Below are 18,698 nucleotides of genomic sequence, written 5' to 3' on the forward strand. Positions count from 1 at the left end.
GTGGAAAACTTGTCCATACTGACTTGCATCTCTGGCTCTGAGCCAGCATACAGGGTGCAGTCATTGGCAAAGAAGAAATCTCTCAGAACAGTCTCCTTCACTTTGGTAATAGCTTGAAGTCTCCTCAGGTTGAAAAGCTTCCCATCCACTCTGTACTTGAGGCTGATTCCAGCAACACTGTCCTGGAAGGCATCATTCAACATGACAGTAAGCATCATGCTGAACAGTGTGGGTGCGAGCACACAGCCCTGTTTGACGCCATTAGTGATTGGGAAGGCCTTACAGGATTCTCCGCCATCCAGTACTCTGGCCATCATAAGAACATAAGAAATAGGAGCAGGAATAGGCCATCTAGCCCTTCAAACCTGCCCCGCCATTCAATTAGATTATGGCTGATCTGAAGTGGATCAGTTCCACTTTCCCGCCTTCTCCCCATAACCCTTAATTCCCTTGTCTATCTACCCGTGACTTAAATATATTCAACAAGGTAGCCTCTACTACTTCAATGGGCAGAGAATTCCAGAGATTCACAACCCTTCAAGTGAAGAAGTTCCTCAACTCCATTCTAAACTGCGCCCCCCCCCTTTGAGGCTGTGCCCTCTAGTTGTTTTCCTTTCTAAGCGGAAAGAATCTCTCTACCTCTACCCTTTCTAGCCCCTTCATTATCTTGTAAGTCTCTATAAGATCCCCCTCAGCCTTCTAAACTCTAACGAGTACAGGTCCAATCTACTCAATCTCTCCTCATAAGCCTAACCCCTCATCTCCAGTATCAGCCTGGTGAACCTTCTCTGTACTCCCTTCAAGGCCAATATATCCTTTTGCAAATAGGGGGACCAGAACTGCACACAGTACTCCAGTTGCGGCCTCACCAGTGCCTTGTACAATTGCAGCAAGACTTCCCTGCTTTTATATTCTATCCCCCTCAATATAAAGGCCAACATTCCATTCGCCTTCTTGATCACCTGCTGCACCTGCAGCATGAGTTTTTGTGATTTGTGCACAAGGACCCCCAGGTCCCTCTGCACTGTAGCATGCTGAAGCTTTTCATCCTTTAAATAATAATCCCTCCTACTATTATTTCTACCAAAGTGGATAACCTCACATTTGCTAACGTTATACTCCATCTGCCAGGTCCTTGCCCACTCACTCAGCCTATCCAGATCTCTCTGCAGACTTCCCGCGCCCTCCACACAATTTGCTTTTCCACTCATCTTCGTGTCATCAGCAAATTTTGTTACCCTACACTCAGCCCCCTCCTCCAGATCGTCTATGTATATGGTAAACAGTTGAGGCCCCAGCACCGATCCCTGCGGCACTCCACTAGTCACCAACCGCCAACCAGAAAATCATCCATTGATTCCAACTCTCTGCTTCCCATTAGAAAACCAATCCTCAATCCACGCCAAAACTTTACCCCCAACTCCATGTACCCTAACCTTCTGCAGCAACCTTCTGTGAGGCACCTTATTGAATGTCTTCTGGAAATCTAAAAACACATCCACCGGTTCCCCTCTGTCTACTGCACTAGTCACATCTTCATAGAAATCCAGTAAATTCATTAAACACAACTTTCCCTTCACGAATCCGTGCTGTGTCTGCTTGATCAAACCGTTCTTTTCTAGGTGTCTATTTCTTCTTTAATGATGGATTCTAGCATTTTTCCAACTATAGGCGTTAAGCTAACCCACCTATAATTCCCTGCCTTTTGTCTGCTACCATTTTTTAAACAGTGGTGTAACATTAGCTGTTTTCCAATCCTCCGGCACTTCCTCAGAGTCCAGCAATTTTTGATAATTACGAAGGCATCTGCTATTACTCATCATGACTGAATTTGCAGGGGCAGCTGAACTCTGACATGATCCTCTACAGGCCTTGTCGGCTTACACTATTGAAGGCTTTTGCACGGTCAACAAAGGTTGTGTAGAGCTTGCAATTCTGCTCCTGACACTTCTCCTGAAGTTGGTGCGCAGCAAATGTCAGTACTCCCATGACCTTTGCAGAAGCCACACTGTGACTCTGGAAGCAGGCCCAGCTCCAGCTGAGTGACCAAACGATTTAGCAGGACTCTTGCAAGGAATTGACGAATTTCCAAGAACATCCTCAAAGTGCTAGGATTTTTAGGATTGAGCAGATTCTCAGGAAATTTGTATCAAACTTTAGTAGCATAGTAGCACTATTGATGGATGTTAAAAGAAACATGAAATTTTGGTGGATGGAAAAATGCCAGGAGGCATGTGAGAATTTAAAACACAGTGTTAACCACAGGCACTTGTTTGAGCCACATCAAACTTTTTGAAATGCTTCAACGTCACCAGCAACATCTGTGTTGTTACAGGAATGATTGTGGAATTGAAAGACCAAATTGGTTATTTTTCAAAAAACTCAATATCCACCAGAAAAAAATTCAACAATTGAAAGTTATGGAGTTTCACAATGGCCTTACAACATTTTAATGTACATAAACAATGCATTGGAAACAATTGTGTATACCATTAACAATGCTTTTGATATTTCTGGAAAGATTTAAAGACAAGAACACCAGATTGTTTTGTTGGAGTCTTGTTATGAGCAATTATTTTACAGATTGTACATGTTGTGGGTTGTGAAAATGTTATCACAGATGCTTTATCACAAAATTGATAGGGAAAACTGAAGCAATTTTTTCATGGTTCCTTTTTCCTTAAGGGGAGAGGTGTTGCAAAGTTGAATACAGTAATTCTAGATTGGTGTTTGTAAAATGCTACACAGAAAGCATTGCATAAGTCTCTTTAAAAAGGTGGTTCTTTTGAAGTTTAAAAAAAATGCAAGTACATAGAGTGCCCAAAATGAAACATTTATATTGAAAGGCCAAGCAGTCACCAAGGCAACAGGCTTTTGAAGTCAGCCAATCAATTTCAATTAGGCACTTAGATACCAAGAACCTATTAAATTTTAAAGGTTATGGCAAGCTAGGACCAATCCCATTGTGGGGGGTATTGATATGTCATCACATAAAAATAAGGTGGCAGTGGGACAAACGCAGACAGCAACTGCCAGAGTAACAGCTCTTAGCTTCATTTGTCATGAGAAAGCACCATCTCGATAGCAAAGATACCAAAGAATCAAAAGGCCCAGAAAAAGAGACTAAAATTATATTTTTTTGTTAATAAATGGGGATTGTATTTATTGAACAGCATTCCATTGGAAGTGTTTTATTCGGTTTGTTAATAGTTTAGTTAACATAATTGTTACTTGTTATTTTAATTTTAACCACTAAATGCTGTACCACTTCACACCCACTTTTACAGATTGTAGGACGAGGTACTCTGACTGGTTAAGTGTTAGTTCTCAGAGTGGGGCAAACTACCTCTTGCTTTATAAAAAGAGCGGACTCTAGAGACCTAAAGTCCACTTGCATTCTTATGTAACACATTAATTAAAGTTTCAATCAGAAGACCATTTACTTTTACTTTACCCAATGATTACTTTTCGTTCATACCAGAATTAAAATGCAGTGGTTGGAAAGCTGTGCAAAATGTTGCCTGGCAGAAATCTGAAATAAATATTTCAAGAAAATATACCAAATCTTTAAAAATGCCAATAAATTAGCCATATTAACATAAGCATCTTAACTTTATGTTGCTCCAATTGAGAATTATAAAAACGAAAACAGAGAAATATTTTGTGCAGACGGTTTATTTAGTTCAGTACATACAAGGTTAACTTTGAATGGTTTCAACACTGCATTGTTTTCAGGTGCATAGATCGTTTTGCTGTATGAAGATTTACTAACTTATCAAAACAACTAGTAATGCAGGAATCCACATGAAAAACAAAATAACTTTTATGTCAGGTAAATATCAATAGTTTTATTTCTATTTTCAATAGTTCAGATTCTGTAATTTTGTAACAAATTTTATTTCCTAAATAAACCGAAGTATCCATTTTCATTGCACCATAAATATTTAAAAAAAATTAACTTAAATACTTTCCATCAACTGTACACAAAACATATTTCAAAAATATTTTATTGTTTTTAGAATTTACATTCTTACAAAAGTAACGTTTTCATTCCTCAAGTGCATTCATTCATTTGCAGCACTCACACAGTAATACACACCTGAACTGCACATGCAGTTGAACATACAAATACCAAAATGTATTCAATATAACTTCTGCTGAGATCCCCGCCTCAAATAATAAAATATAAAACAAAAGGGGAGGTTCAAATTTGACATGTTCCTTGAAGGTAGCATGTACTATTGCTGCTTTGCATGTTTCCCAATGATTTCAACGTAGCAAGAGGTAGTATCACTTCAGTGTCATACGATAGTCACCCTCATACAAAAGGATACATCAAATCCAACCATTCATCTTGTATCGGTTTCTTGTAATACTCAAGTTTGTAATAGTGAACAAAAAAATCATTTTTCTTCATCAAAGGAAGACCTAGACTGTTTCCATTTTCACAGATGCAGCATCTTTTTCAGTTTTATTATCTGTCAACACACAAGTCCCTTCATTCTCTGCATCTTTACAGCTGTTAGTGGGATCTGAGGTCTTGCAACTACTATCCAACTGTTCCTGTTTAATAACTGAATGTAGAGGATTTTCGATAGGAGCTTCACTTGGAGATGGAGTTGTATCCGTAAATGAAGCCTGAAAAAGGAAAGCAATGAAAAAACATTAGTATGAAGATTTGATAAACCAATGATAAAATTTAGCTGAATTTTATACACTTAAAAGTAATTACAATACTATACATCATCCCACTAAACAGCTACAAAATGTTTTTGAAAAATTGCACATAATCCAAGCGTATTTTGCTGTAAAACAATTGTACTTTGGTACATGAATATTTCAATATGTTGATATTCAAAATAACTAGATCCAGTAAAAACATTAACACTGGTTTATACTCACATTTTTGTAATCTTCATAACACGCTGGATGATATGTCTAAAAGAAAAACATTATATCAGCTCACATTTCAAAGATAAAAGTAATTAGTGATTGTTTCTGTGCCATTACATAGATTTAGAATTATTTTGCTTTGTTAAAATAAATCAAGTAGAAGTAACATTAGAACCATAGCTTAGCATTTGAAATTAACACAGGTGAACTGAATTTTACTGCAAAGGTAATGACATGATAATGATACTTTTTCTGCGCAAATCACTCAGGGATTAATTAAAAGGTCAATCTCCAGAACCTGCTGGCCATTTCACTGCTCCACCATTTACTTTACATGAATAAGATCTTGCTTCAATCCTCCGTTATCTTTGAGAACTTGCAAGATATGTACTGGCACGTATTTGCCTTGTAACAACCAGGCCCAGGACTAATAAAGGGAACAATGGAGCCACCTAGTAACAAGAGCGATTCTGCCAGCAGCCCACATTCAAAGAGGTTGATGAGATGTGTCCTTTTCCCAGTAATGAGATTAGCAGATATCTAGACAAGATCAGATGTAAATAACCCTATCATCAGGAAGTAGCTTACCGAGATGACCAATTGATCAGGGGGAAGCATGCAGATGCTAATTTTTGAGACTCAGGAATGCTTACTCTTGGAAATGAGTAAGCATTCATGAGACTTCTCACACCATTTCAAAAAACAATATACACCAACACAAACTGGTGTTTCACGGTAAGATGCCCTCACAGATAACATCAGCATGGTGAGTTGAGGGGATTGAGCTATGAGGAGAGGCTGAATAAACTAGGCTTGTACTCGTTAGAGTTTAGAAGAATGAGGGGAGATCTCATTGAGATGTATAAGATGATGAATGGGATGGATAGGATAGAGGTGGAGAGACTCTTCCCGCTCAAAAAAGACAGTAGGACTAGGGGGCACAGCCTCAAGATAAAGGGGAGGCGGTTTAGAACGGAGTTGAGGAGGAACTTCTTCACTCAAAGGGTGGTGAATCTCTGGAATTCTCTGCCCGTTGAAGTGGTGGAGGCTGCCTCGCTAAATATTTTTAAGAAGCAGGTTGATGGGTTCTTGATAAGAGAGGGGATTAAGGGTTATGGGGAGAGGGCGGGAAAGTGGAACTGAGCCACGACAGATCAGCCATGATCTTATTGAATGGCGGGGCAGGCTCGAAGGGCTAGATGGCCTACTCCTGCTCCTATTTCTTATGTTCTTATGTTCATTACAATACTTTCGTCATTAAACTCACCAAAACGTTACAAATTTTATTAACTCCACAAGAATGTTTAAGCTTTCTGGCCCAGAGATTAAACAACTTTAACTGTGGAGTCTTTATTTTTTGAAAGAAAATTTTTTTCCTCTGTCCTTGCCCCTCCCCTCAATCCAATCTTTCCTCTCTTTTCTGACTTAATTCATTTGCCTTTAATACACCCTCACTGGTTTCTTTTTCTTCTCAATCCTTATATCTTAGATGATGTACTTTCATCTCCCCCATTCACGGAGCTCCCAGAGCCCTGTTGTACTTGTCAAACAGTTATCAGCTTGCATTTCCAGCAACTTTTGATACAAAAAGAAATTTGATCTGAAACACGCCAAGAAAAGTTCAAGATTGTATGATGCAAGATGTCCTGCTCCACAAGCTCTGGTCTAATGTTATCAGCTGCAGGTTTCACATAGCTAACACATATCAATTGCCTTGGATAGCAAGCTAATCAAATCTACTTAAAACAAATTGGAAACTTTAATGCAGCTACAGTAGGACAGAAGATATTCATTTAAGATTTTAACTATCTTGCATATCTATACATTATTTTCCTGGTCATTTATATTGGCTAATATGTCTGCCTATACTAACATGTCTGTCTACACTCAAGTATTTCATGGGCAATGAAGTATCTTGAAACAATTGAAACTTGTAAACAACAAAACATAAATGCAATTTTTCTTTACAATTGCCCATTATTTACCACAATAATCTATTGTGTTAATCAGTAAAAGTGAGAACGAGACCCCAGCTAAAGTATTATTTCAAATGGCAACTGTACCAATATTTGTACACAATGATGGCTCATTTTTATACATACTATTGAGCAAGATATTGAATAATTGGGCTTTCTGTACTTACTCTATTATCCACACGAACTGCATTTTTCAGATGCCACTCCTCCTCATCCTCATCCCAGTACTGCTCAAAAGCCTCTTGGCAGATTTCACAGACCTGCCAGATAAGAGTACAATGTGTTTAATAAACTTGGGCCAAGTATTTACTTTTTTTATTAAAAAGTTCAATGATGTTATTTTACTAGAAATACAATGCAGCATGATTTAGGATACAGTAAACTTCCAAATGCTTCTCAATATTGAAAAGAAAGACTCAAATGGGACTGCAATTGTCTTCTTACATTCGTCATTAAAGGGGTGGATTGGTAATCTGGACCTCTGTGAATAACGTTTGATTCATACAAAAGCACTTTTAAATCCTCTTAATATTTCCTAATACACTTTTGGTGACCATCCCTTAATGTGGTCAAAGATATGTGAATGCATACCTAATAAAAACAGTCCAGGAGGTTTCTCATTACAACACCAGTATTAAATATGTATTGGAGAATGATGTTTTTTCCTTTCTGTCTTGATTACACCAAACTCAGCCTGCAATACTTCAGATGAAGCTGACAAGCTAGGGGAATCTAACACATACCTGAATGGTTGCAAATTAAGGAGAGAACATGGGAGAAAGGGAATAGCTGGATAAGACAAAAGTAGAGACCCGGTGTAGCCAAGGATAAAAGCTGTTGTTTCTTAAAGAAGCAGTGGCGGAACTGGAAAAAGCAAAAAATGTGGTCGAGAAAGATGGCAGCCAAGTCAAAGAGAATATCAAAATGTCAACAATCTTGTGTTTGGAATTCCAGACATGCATGTAGATATATTTTGTTGTGGAAGGTGGTGGCTGTGGCAGTCTGTGCCCCTCCTTACCCTGCAGGAAATATTTAATGTGCTCCCCAACCTTCATGTGTGGGTCACCTCTCCAATTAATACAGTGCTCAAGGATTATGCTTGTATCTCTCTTACCATTTTATCCTACCAAGCATAAAATAAACAAAAATCCTCAACTTACTAAACCTCTCCTTTCTTGCTTTAAATGCCCCTCTTATAATCCGATGTCAAGATATAACCCTCTAGAATCCGATGTCAAGATATAACCCTCTAGAATGACAGCAAGAGTTTTTATAAGTATATAAAAAGGAAGAGGCTGGCTAGGGTGAACGTTGGACCCTTAGAGGATGAGAAGGGGGACTTAGTGGTAGGGGATGGGGAAATGGCTGAGGTCTTGAATAACTTTTTTGTTTCGGTCTTCACGGAGGAGGACGTGAATAATTTGCCGGGTGTTAGCGATGGAAAGGTGGTAGGACTGGAGGGTCTCAATGACATTACTGTTACTAGAGAGGCGGTGCTCGACAGACTGGAGGGGCTGATTGTGGACAAGTCCCTAGGACCGGATGGAATGCATCCGAGGGTTCTGAAAGACATGGCGGAGGTGATAGTGGATGCCTTGGTGATTATTTTCCAGATGTCGCTGGATTCCGGGGAAGTGCCGGAAGATTGGAAAGCGGCTAATGTTACGCCGTTGTTTAAGAAGGGTGCCAGGCAAAAGGCGGGGAATTATAGGCCGGTTAGTTTAACGTCGGTTGTGGGTAAAATGTTAGAATCTGTCATCAAGGAGGAAATAGCGAGGCATCTTGAGGGGAATTGCTTGATAGAGCAGACGCAGCACGGTTTCGTTAAGGGGAAGTCGTGTCTGACAAATTTACTGGAGTTCTATGAGGATGTGTCTAGGGCGGTGGATAGAGGAGAGCCGGTGGATGTGGTCTTTCTTGATTTTCAGAAAGCGTTTGACAAGGTACCTCACAAGAGGTTATTGCAGAAGGTCAGGGGGCATGGAGTTGGGGGTAGGGTGTTAGCGTGGATAGAGGACTGGTTGTCAATTGGAGGCAGAGAGTGGGGGTCAATGGGTGCTATTCGGATTGGCGGTTGGTGACTAGTGGAGTGCCCCAGGGGTCGGTGCTGGGGCCTCAGCTATTTACCATTTATATAGATGATCTGGAGGAGGGAACTGAGTGTATGGTGTTGAAATTTGCTGATGACACCAAGATTGGTGGAACGGCAAATTGCGCAGAGGGTATGGAGAGTCTGCAGAAGGGTCTAGATAGGCTGGGCGAATGGGCCAGGAAATGGCAAATGGAATTTAATGTTGGCAAGTGTGAGGTGGTCCACTTTGGTAGGAATAATGGTAGGAAGGACTATTACTTACGTGGAGAAAAACTGCAGCAGGCGACGGTGCAGAGGGACCTCGGGGTCCTTGTGCATGAGTCGCAAAAACCCAGCTTGCAGGTGCAGCAGGTGGTCAGGAAGGCAAATGGGATGCTGGCCTTCATAGTGAGGGGGATTGAATATAAAAGTAGGAGGTCTTGCTGCGGCTGTATAGGGCATTGGTGAGGCTGCAGCTGGAGTACTGTGTGCAGTTTTGGGCGCCGTACTTACGCAAGGATATTTTGGCCTTGGAGGGAGTGCAGAGGAGGTTTACTAGGCTGATGCCGGAGTTGAGGGGGTTGAGCTATGAGGAGAGGCTGAATAAACTAGGCTTGTACTCGTCAGAGTTTAGAAGAATGAGGGGAGATCTCATTGAGACGTATAAGATGATGAATGGGATGGATAGGATAGAGGTGGAGAGACTCTTCCCGCGCAGAAAGGACAGTAGGACTAGGGGGCACAGCCTCAAGATAAAGGGGGGGCGGTTTAGAACGGGGTTGAGGAAGAATTTCTTCACTCAAAGGGTGGTGAATCTCTGGAATTCTCTGCCCATTGAAGTGGTGGAGGCTACCTCGCTAAATATTTTTAAGATGCGGGTTGATGGGTTTTTGATAAGCGAGGGGATTAAGGGTTATGGGGAGAGGGCAGGAATGTGGAACTGAGCCACGACAGATCAGCCATGATCTTATTGAATGGCAGGGCAGGCTCGAAGGGCCAGATGGCCTACTCCTGCTGCTATTTCTTATGTTCTTATGAATCTCAAAATATCAGATTTGAGACTACTCATAAGTTGAAGCCTGAGGAATCTTGGGAGACATGTGGTCCAATCTATTAGCAGAGACAACTATGTTTTAAGTATTCCTAGAAATTTGATCATATGACAGTCAATGGAAAATGACAAATACCAATGCTATTGCATCTACTGTAGATGAACCAAGCCCAAAAGTCTGTTCAGTAATGAGATATATAATTTAAAAACTAAAGAACACAGAAGATTTAGTAATGCTTAAACTACAACAATTCCTATGTTTCTACATCAACTGCAATGAGAAATACTAATTAAATTATAACTTTTTTAAAAATAACTAACAATACACAGCAAGTTATTAAAATAAAATCAAACTATTCAATTCATTGACTTGCATAACCACTGCTGCAGCCAAGCTTCTGCTCTCCAATTCTCATGAAGCTTGTAAAGCAGTACACATCAGTTATACCTCCTTCGTCCAGTTTATCTTTCTCCCTCTAAGAGGAACCAATCACCATTTCCAGTAGAAGGGAGGACTAGGGAACCTAAAAAGATGTAGAGTAAAATGGCCACTGCAGATCTGTCTATGCCATCTGGGTAAAACTAGGATATTTGATAGTGGGGAGCAAGATCCAGCAGTAGTCAGCACTAGAGTTTACAGACTCAATTTTCTGGGATACTGTTCTGCAACACTTAATGTCAAGTTTAATTCTCAAATAAATAACATTTCTGGGACAGCCTGTTTTGCTCTTTTTTTTCCCCGTCATTTATATGCCATTCTTAGGCTAGAACATTCACTCTAATTTAGCAAATACTTTAGATAAGGCACAATGGTGTATCCAACTTTTCTGTGCTTAGTATAGGGCTGGAGTGTTTCACTAGGCAACCTGGTGGCTGAATAGTTGAGTGCATACAGTACCAATTTGACAATGAGTCGAACTAACTATCTGCAGCCCTTTAAATATATTGGGCTCAAAACAAAGGCATGAGCTCTGAAAGGCCACGCTAATCGACATTCAATACGATGTACAGAAGAGTGGTCTCATAAAAGTACCTATCAAGAAAAAATGGAGAACAAACAACTTGGATAGAAAAGCAATAGATTAATTTTAGTACCTCCAAATCATTAAGTTTTAAACTCTTATTCCCGCCACTTACTGCAATCCATATCTGGAAAATACTTATTCTAGTATTCAATATTGTAAATAAAATGGCTACCCAAACAAAAAAGACAAAATTTGATGACTTTCATATGAATTTAAGCAAAATGTATTATTCAAGGAATCTGCTAAAACTGTCGTAATATGCAATCAGATCCACTTCCATAACAAATCTACCTCATGTACTCCAGCAGGTCCAGCAGGAACACTTTGGAATTCCTTTTCCTTTGCAGCTTCTTGTGTTCTTTGCACAACTTCCTCATGGACCTTCTCAAAGAACTGACTCTTTGCACGTTCTTCCAGGTCAGCAATTTCCTCAAACTCTATCCAGTCCTGAGGACATGCAAGCATTACATGTTTCAAAAATCAAACGTTTGAACTTCTCAACATTTCTGCCATTTTACAAAATCTCGAACCATTTGTTACAGTTCAATGTTTACAACCTTCTTCAAGGAAACCTCTTCAAATAAACACACTGATAAAACTGAATACTGATCAAAATTAAGTCCCAAAGGCAGCTTGATTTAAGGCAAATACATACCAGCTACATGATCTGATCTTGGGAATATTCAAAACACCACATTGCTGTAAAAACAATTTTCAGTGGGCAGAATTGCAAGTTTTGCATTGGAAGATGGATTAAATATAGCCAGGTTCAAATACATTATAGTCCCATACACACAGGGCAGGAAGAGATTTCCACTATTTCCTAACGTTTTTAAAATTTCACCTAAAATCAATGCTTATGAAAAACTGAAAATTTGATTGAATAGAGAAATATTTCCTTCAAGTCAAGAAGCTGTTGAGATCATTCCATTAGAGCTCAATGACTAGGCTGTCTGAACAAGACGTGGAGAGGAATGAAGGACTGCAACCAACCCGATCTCCATAACAGAATTAAAACTTGCAGTATTTTAGGTTCCATTAAAAATCATAGGGCCACTGACTTAGCCTTCACGAAAAATCAGGTAGCACTCTAAAGCAGCTTTCAAGTAAAACTAGGGGGTACCCTGTGGCAGGAAATCAACTGCATCAGTCCCACCATAAGAAAATTAACCCTGGCTTCCACCCTGCCACAGATCACATATCCAATACCCCTGATCCTACAACCTTTCACTGACTATTTAAGGTTGCACTGGTACTCATTTCCCATTTTCACCAAGAGGCCCCAAAGCCCACCAGTAGTGCTCTCCACCATCTACTGAACAATAAAATTGGGGATACTACCATTGAACCCCTTAATCCAAGGAAAATTACAGCCCGTTTACTTCCCCAATGTCAATCCAATATTTTATTTTGTATCTTTTATGTTCTAATTTCTATTTTTACCATCTCATCACAGCAGCCTTCTCACTGATTGGATCGAATTATCCTCCCTTACCCAACGTTATTCGAGCTGAATAGGTTACATGGCCCTGACTCCTCATGTTCATTCAAGGTCACAGATCAACTAGCTCCAAAATCTTGTGCTGGAAAAATTTCATACTTTCAAAAAAAACTTACAGTTAAACTATAGTACCACTTTCTGTAAGTGACTTTCTTAGTGATGTCCTTTTCCATTCTATTCATTCGATAATGCCAGTCTAAATGGTCTGCATAAACATCAGTTTGCGATGCTGTGAACCTCATTCCACACGAGTAACACTGAATGCCTGTGTATAGTCGGCTGATAACGCCATCATATCTCCTGTTCAAGAGAAATCAATAGTACAATATTTAATAATCAGCAAATGTAATGTTCAATAATTATATAAAACATCTTGCTCAGTAATAGAAATGAAACATTTTAAGGACTTTCACAATGTGCTCAGTCACAAAACGCCCATCACAATTATTTAATAAGTGGAGACTCAATAAACATCAAGTTCTTCTCAACAAATTGCTCTGTTCAACACACACTGTACTTGCACGGAATCAAAAATTTAATATGAAAGATTGTCTGTATGTGCTTCCTTCAGATGCTCCAGTTACCTCCCAGTCTGAAAGATGTGCTGGTTAGATGCACTGGGCACACTAAATTCTCCCTCAGTGTACCCAAACAGGCGCCAGAGTCTGGCGAGTAGGGGATTTTCACTAACTTTATTTAGAGCGTTAATGTAAACCTACTTGTGAACCAATAAATAGACTTCAAACATCCTCCACCATTTCTAACTCTTGGGCATGGAAAGACGTAAAGTAGATGGCTAATTGATCTTTGAATGCAGTTAATGCTCTCATACTAGTGAAGAGGTTGATTTCCATGTGGTTTTGAAAAATACAGTAGGATTCTTCAGTTTACATTATGTCTAAAGGAGAACCATATTTGTACAAGGAGTTGAATTACATTTAATGAATGTATTTCAACCGATCTAGAGATTCTGACATCAAACAACTGTGCACATGCAAGTCTTCCTACACTGACTGAACTTCAAAGTAAACCAAACCAGCTCCTCAATCATCAACATTGTGGATGCATAATTTTCCTGCCAAAGAAAGTTAGTCCTACAAAGGATGTCTCTCCAGCCAGACGAAAAATTTGAGAGCATTTTACAGATTACTCACTAGTGGCAGATGTCAAAGACAACTTTGTCAATAATTTTATCAACAACTTGGAAGAGCGGGCTGAAGAGTGGGTTAGTAAATTTGCAGATGACACCAAGATCGGTGGAGTAGTGGATGAGGTGGAGGGCTCTTGCAGGCTGCAAAGAGACATTGATAGGATGCAGAGCTGGGCCGAAAACTGGCAGATGGAGTTTAACCCTGATATGTGAGAGGTGATTCGTTTTGTTAGGACAAACTTCAGAGCTGATTACAGGGTCAAAGGCAGGCTTCTAAGGAGCATGGAGGAACAGAAAGATCTTGGGGTTCATATCCACAGAACTCTGAAGGTTGCCACTCAAGTGGATAGAGTCGTGAAGGTGGCTTATAGTGCGTTAGCGTTTATTAACAGGGGGTTTGAGTTTAAGAACTGTGGGGTTATGCTGCAACTATACTGGACGTTGATGAGACCACATTTGGGGAATATTGCGTTCAGTTCTGGTCACCTCAGTGTAAGGAGGATGTAGAAGCATAGGAAAGAGAGTGCAGAGGAGATTTACCAGGATGCTGCCTGGTTTGGAGAGTAGGTCTTATGGGGAAAGGTTGAGGGAGCTGGGGCTTTTCTCTTTGGAGTGGAGGAGGATGAGGTGTGGACTTAATAGAAGTTTATAAGACGATGAGAGGGATTGATAGAGTGGACGTGCAGAGACTATTTCGTTGGGTGAATGTAGCTGTTACTCGGGGACATAACTACCAGGTTCATTGTGGGAGATATAGGAGGGATGTCTGAGGTTGATTCTTCACTCAGAGTGGTTGGGGTGTGGAATAGACTGCCTGCTGTGATAATGGAGTCAGACACTTTAGGAACTTTCAAGCAGTTATTGGATAGGCACATGGAGCATACTGGAATTATAGTGAGTGGGATAGCTTGACCTTGGGATTGGACATGGTTCGGCACAACCTGTACTGTGCTGTAATGTTCTATGCTCTAACTATAAAAACCATCTTCCTCAAATCATCAACTAAATATACAAATCATTATTCCTAATACTGAGGGTATATAGAAACTGCCTTATTGCAGTTTTGAAGTACCCAGTGATGCAATTAAGGTGTGAAAACACAAACATTATACAAAATGAACTAGAAAGAAATTCTCTGCAAGTTGGCCCATGATACTGACCAGCAAGTAAACATACCTGGTTGACTAGCGTTTTTTGTACAACTGTGTTTGATTCTATGACATGCAGTTGCACTCGGAACCTTGTGTTTCTTTGCAATTGCATTAAGTAAAGTTACTTATTTTTAAAGCACTGCTTTAAACAAAATCAAAATTCAAAGTAGTCTCAACTCAAAATAGGCTATGCAGTTGTCAAAGTAACTTGATATCAGCAGCTAGCACAGCCATCTTTCGAGAGAAGGTTTCAAAATCTGAACATCTTAAAAAAAACAGGTCTGGCATCAATTAAACTAAGTGAATTGATCAAAATAATGCAGGCCTTGACTAATGTATATAAAAATCCATTCACTTCAATCAAGGGAGTTTAAAAGAACAGTTAGCACAACTGTATGAAAACAGGAGTCAGGCTAATTAAATAGCTTTTTCAAAAAACTGGCAAAGGTCTGACAAGCTGAGTGCCATTCAGTCCTGAGAGATTCCAAGCAGTTAGCACTAATTGCTGTGAATTTAAAAGTTCAAAAACTTAAATTTAATAATTTAACCAATCACAAAGAAAATTATTTGGCAATAAATAGGTAAATCTTTTCCTAGTACGTGCTAATAATGCTGCCCCCAGAAAAATAAGATTTGTTTCCAGAACAACCCCAGATTTGCCCTGTGGACAAGCACACAGCACATAACCAAAGTCACCAATCGCAAAGAACCATTTTTATTTGCTGGCGGAGGGACCATTCCCTCCCATTCTATTCAATTATCTTCAGTAAACAAATGAAAAAAATGTGAAGTATCATTGATTTAAAGGAGTCAAGGTTAACAAAAAGTTAAAGTATACTTGGATCAGTCTAAGCCTGATCAGATAGTCTCAACTTGATAGAAACTGCTTTCAAGATTTACATTCTTTATGAATGCAGAGTTCAACGTCAGGAATTAGAAATTACTTACTGCTTCAATTCATCAATTTGAAAGCCAGTAAGATCTGGAATGCTTTCCTCATTTTCTTCCTCCTCATCATCTTCAATTATATTTTGGGCTTGAGGATCACCTTCTGGAAACATTTCAGACTCTAAATTGGTTAAAACAAAACAATGAAGTTGTACTTTCAATTTAGGTTTTCTGAAGAAAATGACAGACTGAATGAATCATTTAAAAAAAATTTGTGAAAAAAACTTACGTGTTGGTATAGACTCTACTGGATTTGGTTTCAGAATTCCAGTAGAAAGCAGCTTGGAGAACAGCTCATTAACATCCAGCTGCCCCAAATGATTATCCAAAGGTGCAAAAGATGATCCTGTAACATTATAATATTTGATTACACAACAGATAAAAATAAGTCATAACTTTAACTGAATTAGCTCAAGCAGCCAACTTGGCAGCAAACAGAATTTAGAAAGACCGAAGCAGGTGGATGTTATAATACCGTATGAATTTATTAGCACCAAAAAGTTATTTGCTATTTCAAATCCAAGACTTCACACTATAAAGCTAATGTTAGGCAGTTCTTGAATAATACACTAGTTTAATGCAAAACATTTACAGAATCACTTTTTCAAAGTGAACATCTTTCTCACCATTATTGACAAAATTACATAAATAGTGCTACCAGAAGACCTATCATAAGTTACAATTTGCACATTTTTTAAAGCCCATGGACTCTATGGCTATAAAGTATTAAAACATTATTTCCATCTACACTTCCATCCCAAATCAGCTCTGCCTGTTTCTTCCTTGAATGGAGGTACAACCAGTCACCATCCACCAACACTACTCTGCCTGGTTGAACTTACTCATGGATTGAAGATCTATCAATTCAGGGCTTAGAACCAAGCCACTGCAGAGCTGCAAACTTAGTGATGCAACTAGGGATGCACAAAAGTGAACAATTAAAAGAATGCCAAGATCTCAGAGGATTGCAAAGGGAGAGGTGAAAAAAATTGGGAACAGTAATGCCAGACAAGAATTTGACAACAAGGATGAGCATTTTCAAGCTGCACTGCCACATTAGGAGTCTGTATGACTCTTCTTCAGAGTTAAAAGGAGGGAGAAATTACAAATTTTATTTTAAGAGGGGGCAGAGCAAAGTAGAACACCGGGAATAGGTGCAGTTTGGAGAGATTTGGCAAATATGCCAAGGCACAAAACAAAGGGAGTGTTAATGGTAATGTTAAGGACTGACCATGGAATCAGACAGCAGAACAAGGGTCAGCACTCTGAAAGCAAAACTTAAGTGACAGATGGTCTGTGATAGATAGAGGGTAGGGAGCACTGGGACAACATAACTGGAATTGCAAGTTGAGTTTGGATGAGGGTTTCAGCAGATTAGTGGGGACAGGGAGGGGATTGTTGCAAACTAACAACAGTGGTCAGAAAAAGTGAGTCAGCGGCAAGGAGATGGGACTTTGTCCTGGAGACCAAAGATAATGCTCTTCCCTACCAATATTTAATTGGAGGAAACTTCTGACATATCAGAGAAGCATGACAACGATGGCAGCAGCAGAGTCAAAGCGAGGATTTGGAGGAAGGTAAGAATAGACCTTTGGAAGACTACGTAGGTAATGGCACAGGAGAGGGAAGAGATGCCATTGCAGGTGATTTTTTTTTACTACAACTAAATACGTATGAATAAAACTAGTCAAGAGCTACTGGACAACAGAACAAAGGCATTGAGGCAAGATGGTGCAGTCAACCTTTAAAGGCTGCAGACAATACAGCAGGATGAGAGGGGTAGTTTACATGTGATTCACAGTTTTGATAAAGCAAGTTTCAGTACAATGACAGAGGAAGAAACGTGAATGGAGGGGTTCAAATTGGAGTCATGAGAAAGAGGTATATAAATTTTAGATGATGCGAGAGGAAAAGGAGTTTTGGGTATAGTTTTGCAATTAAGACCTGGCTACAACTTACGGTACATGGAAGAAAGAATAGCACAGTGGCACAATGATTAGCATTGCCACCTTACAGCTCTAGGAACCTGGTTCAATTCTAGCCTCGGATGACTGCTTGCGTGGAGTCTGCACAATTCTCCCCGTGTCTGCATGGGTTTCCTCTGGGTGCTCCAAATTCCTCGCAGTCTAAAGATGTGCAGGTTGGTGGACTGGCCATGTTAAATTCCTCCTTAATTGCCCCACCATGTGTAGGCTAGATGGATTAGCCATGGAAAATGTGTTGAGTTACGTGGATAGGACAGAGGAGACAGCGTAGGTAAGATACTCTGTCAGAGAGTCAGTGCAAACCTGATGGATCAAATGGCCTCTTATACACTCAGGATTCTAATCTAAAAAGTAAATTATAAGAAATTCATCTGTCCAATTTATTGCAGAATATACATACCTTGCTGGATTTGTGTAACTGGAACAGAAGATTGAGGGGGTATGTACTGTTGGCCTTGACTAAAAGGAGTCTGATTTTGAGAAAAACCAGTCATGGCATTAACCTAAGGAAATAAAAAAGAAATTCATGAAAATCATCATGATCATGAAAATATCCAAAGATTACATTTCAAATTTATGCTGTTTCACGTATCAAAGAGGCTGATGAGAATTTTTCCCCACACTTCAATATTCTAATTTTTTTCTCCTGAAGGCACTAGATACAATTTTACAGGCCACTAGCAGTTCTTCAACGCCTCATTTAAAAAATATACACATTAGCCTCAATATTAAATTTCAGCATTGTTTCGTCTGTGCAGAGTGCTTTCTTACACAGATCACAGGAGGAATCAGATGTACAAAACAGTGCATGGTCAAGTGCCACTAAAACAGTCATCTCAATGGCATCTAAACTCTCACCCGATGACAAACCAATTCCCATGATTGCTGTTGGGATCTTCAGATCCTCACAACACAAAAGTATATCTCTACCCATCCATTATAAATAA

General features: G+C 39.5%; 1 protein-coding gene across 2 annotated transcripts in view; it reads right to left on the minus strand.

Moving 5' to 3' along the window:
• Positions 1-3,659: 3,659 nt before the first annotated feature.
• Positions 3,660-18,698, minus strand: part of pcf11 (PCF11 cleavage and polyadenylation factor subunit) — a 43,404-nt gene continuing 28,365 nt past the window's right edge. For both annotated transcript variants that reach the window (XM_080197077.1, XM_080197076.1), the window contains exons 9-16: positions 18,152-18,254; positions 15,996-16,112; positions 15,767-15,887; positions 12,634-12,817; positions 11,308-11,463; positions 7,037-7,129; positions 4,903-4,938; positions 3,660-4,638 (exon numbers count right to left, since the gene is read on the minus strand). In XM_080197077.1, the coding sequence (XP_080053203.1) occupies positions 4,429-4,638; positions 4,903-4,938; positions 7,037-7,129; positions 11,308-11,463; positions 12,634-12,817; positions 15,767-15,887; positions 15,996-16,112; positions 18,152-18,254 (1,020 nt within the window). In that variant the 3' untranslated portion in view covers positions 3,660-4,428. The remainder of the gene's footprint in view (positions 4,639-4,902; positions 4,939-7,036; positions 7,130-11,307; positions 11,464-12,633; positions 12,818-15,766; positions 15,888-15,995; positions 16,113-18,151; positions 18,255-18,698) is intronic.

This window comes from Carcharhinus amblyrhynchos, chromosome 10 (assembly GCF_965287045.1).
Source record: "Carcharhinus amblyrhynchos chromosome 10, sCarAmb.v2.hapA, whole genome shotgun sequence".
NCBI lineage: Eukaryota > Metazoa > Chordata > Chondrichthyes > Carcharhiniformes > Carcharhinidae > Carcharhinus > Carcharhinus amblyrhynchos.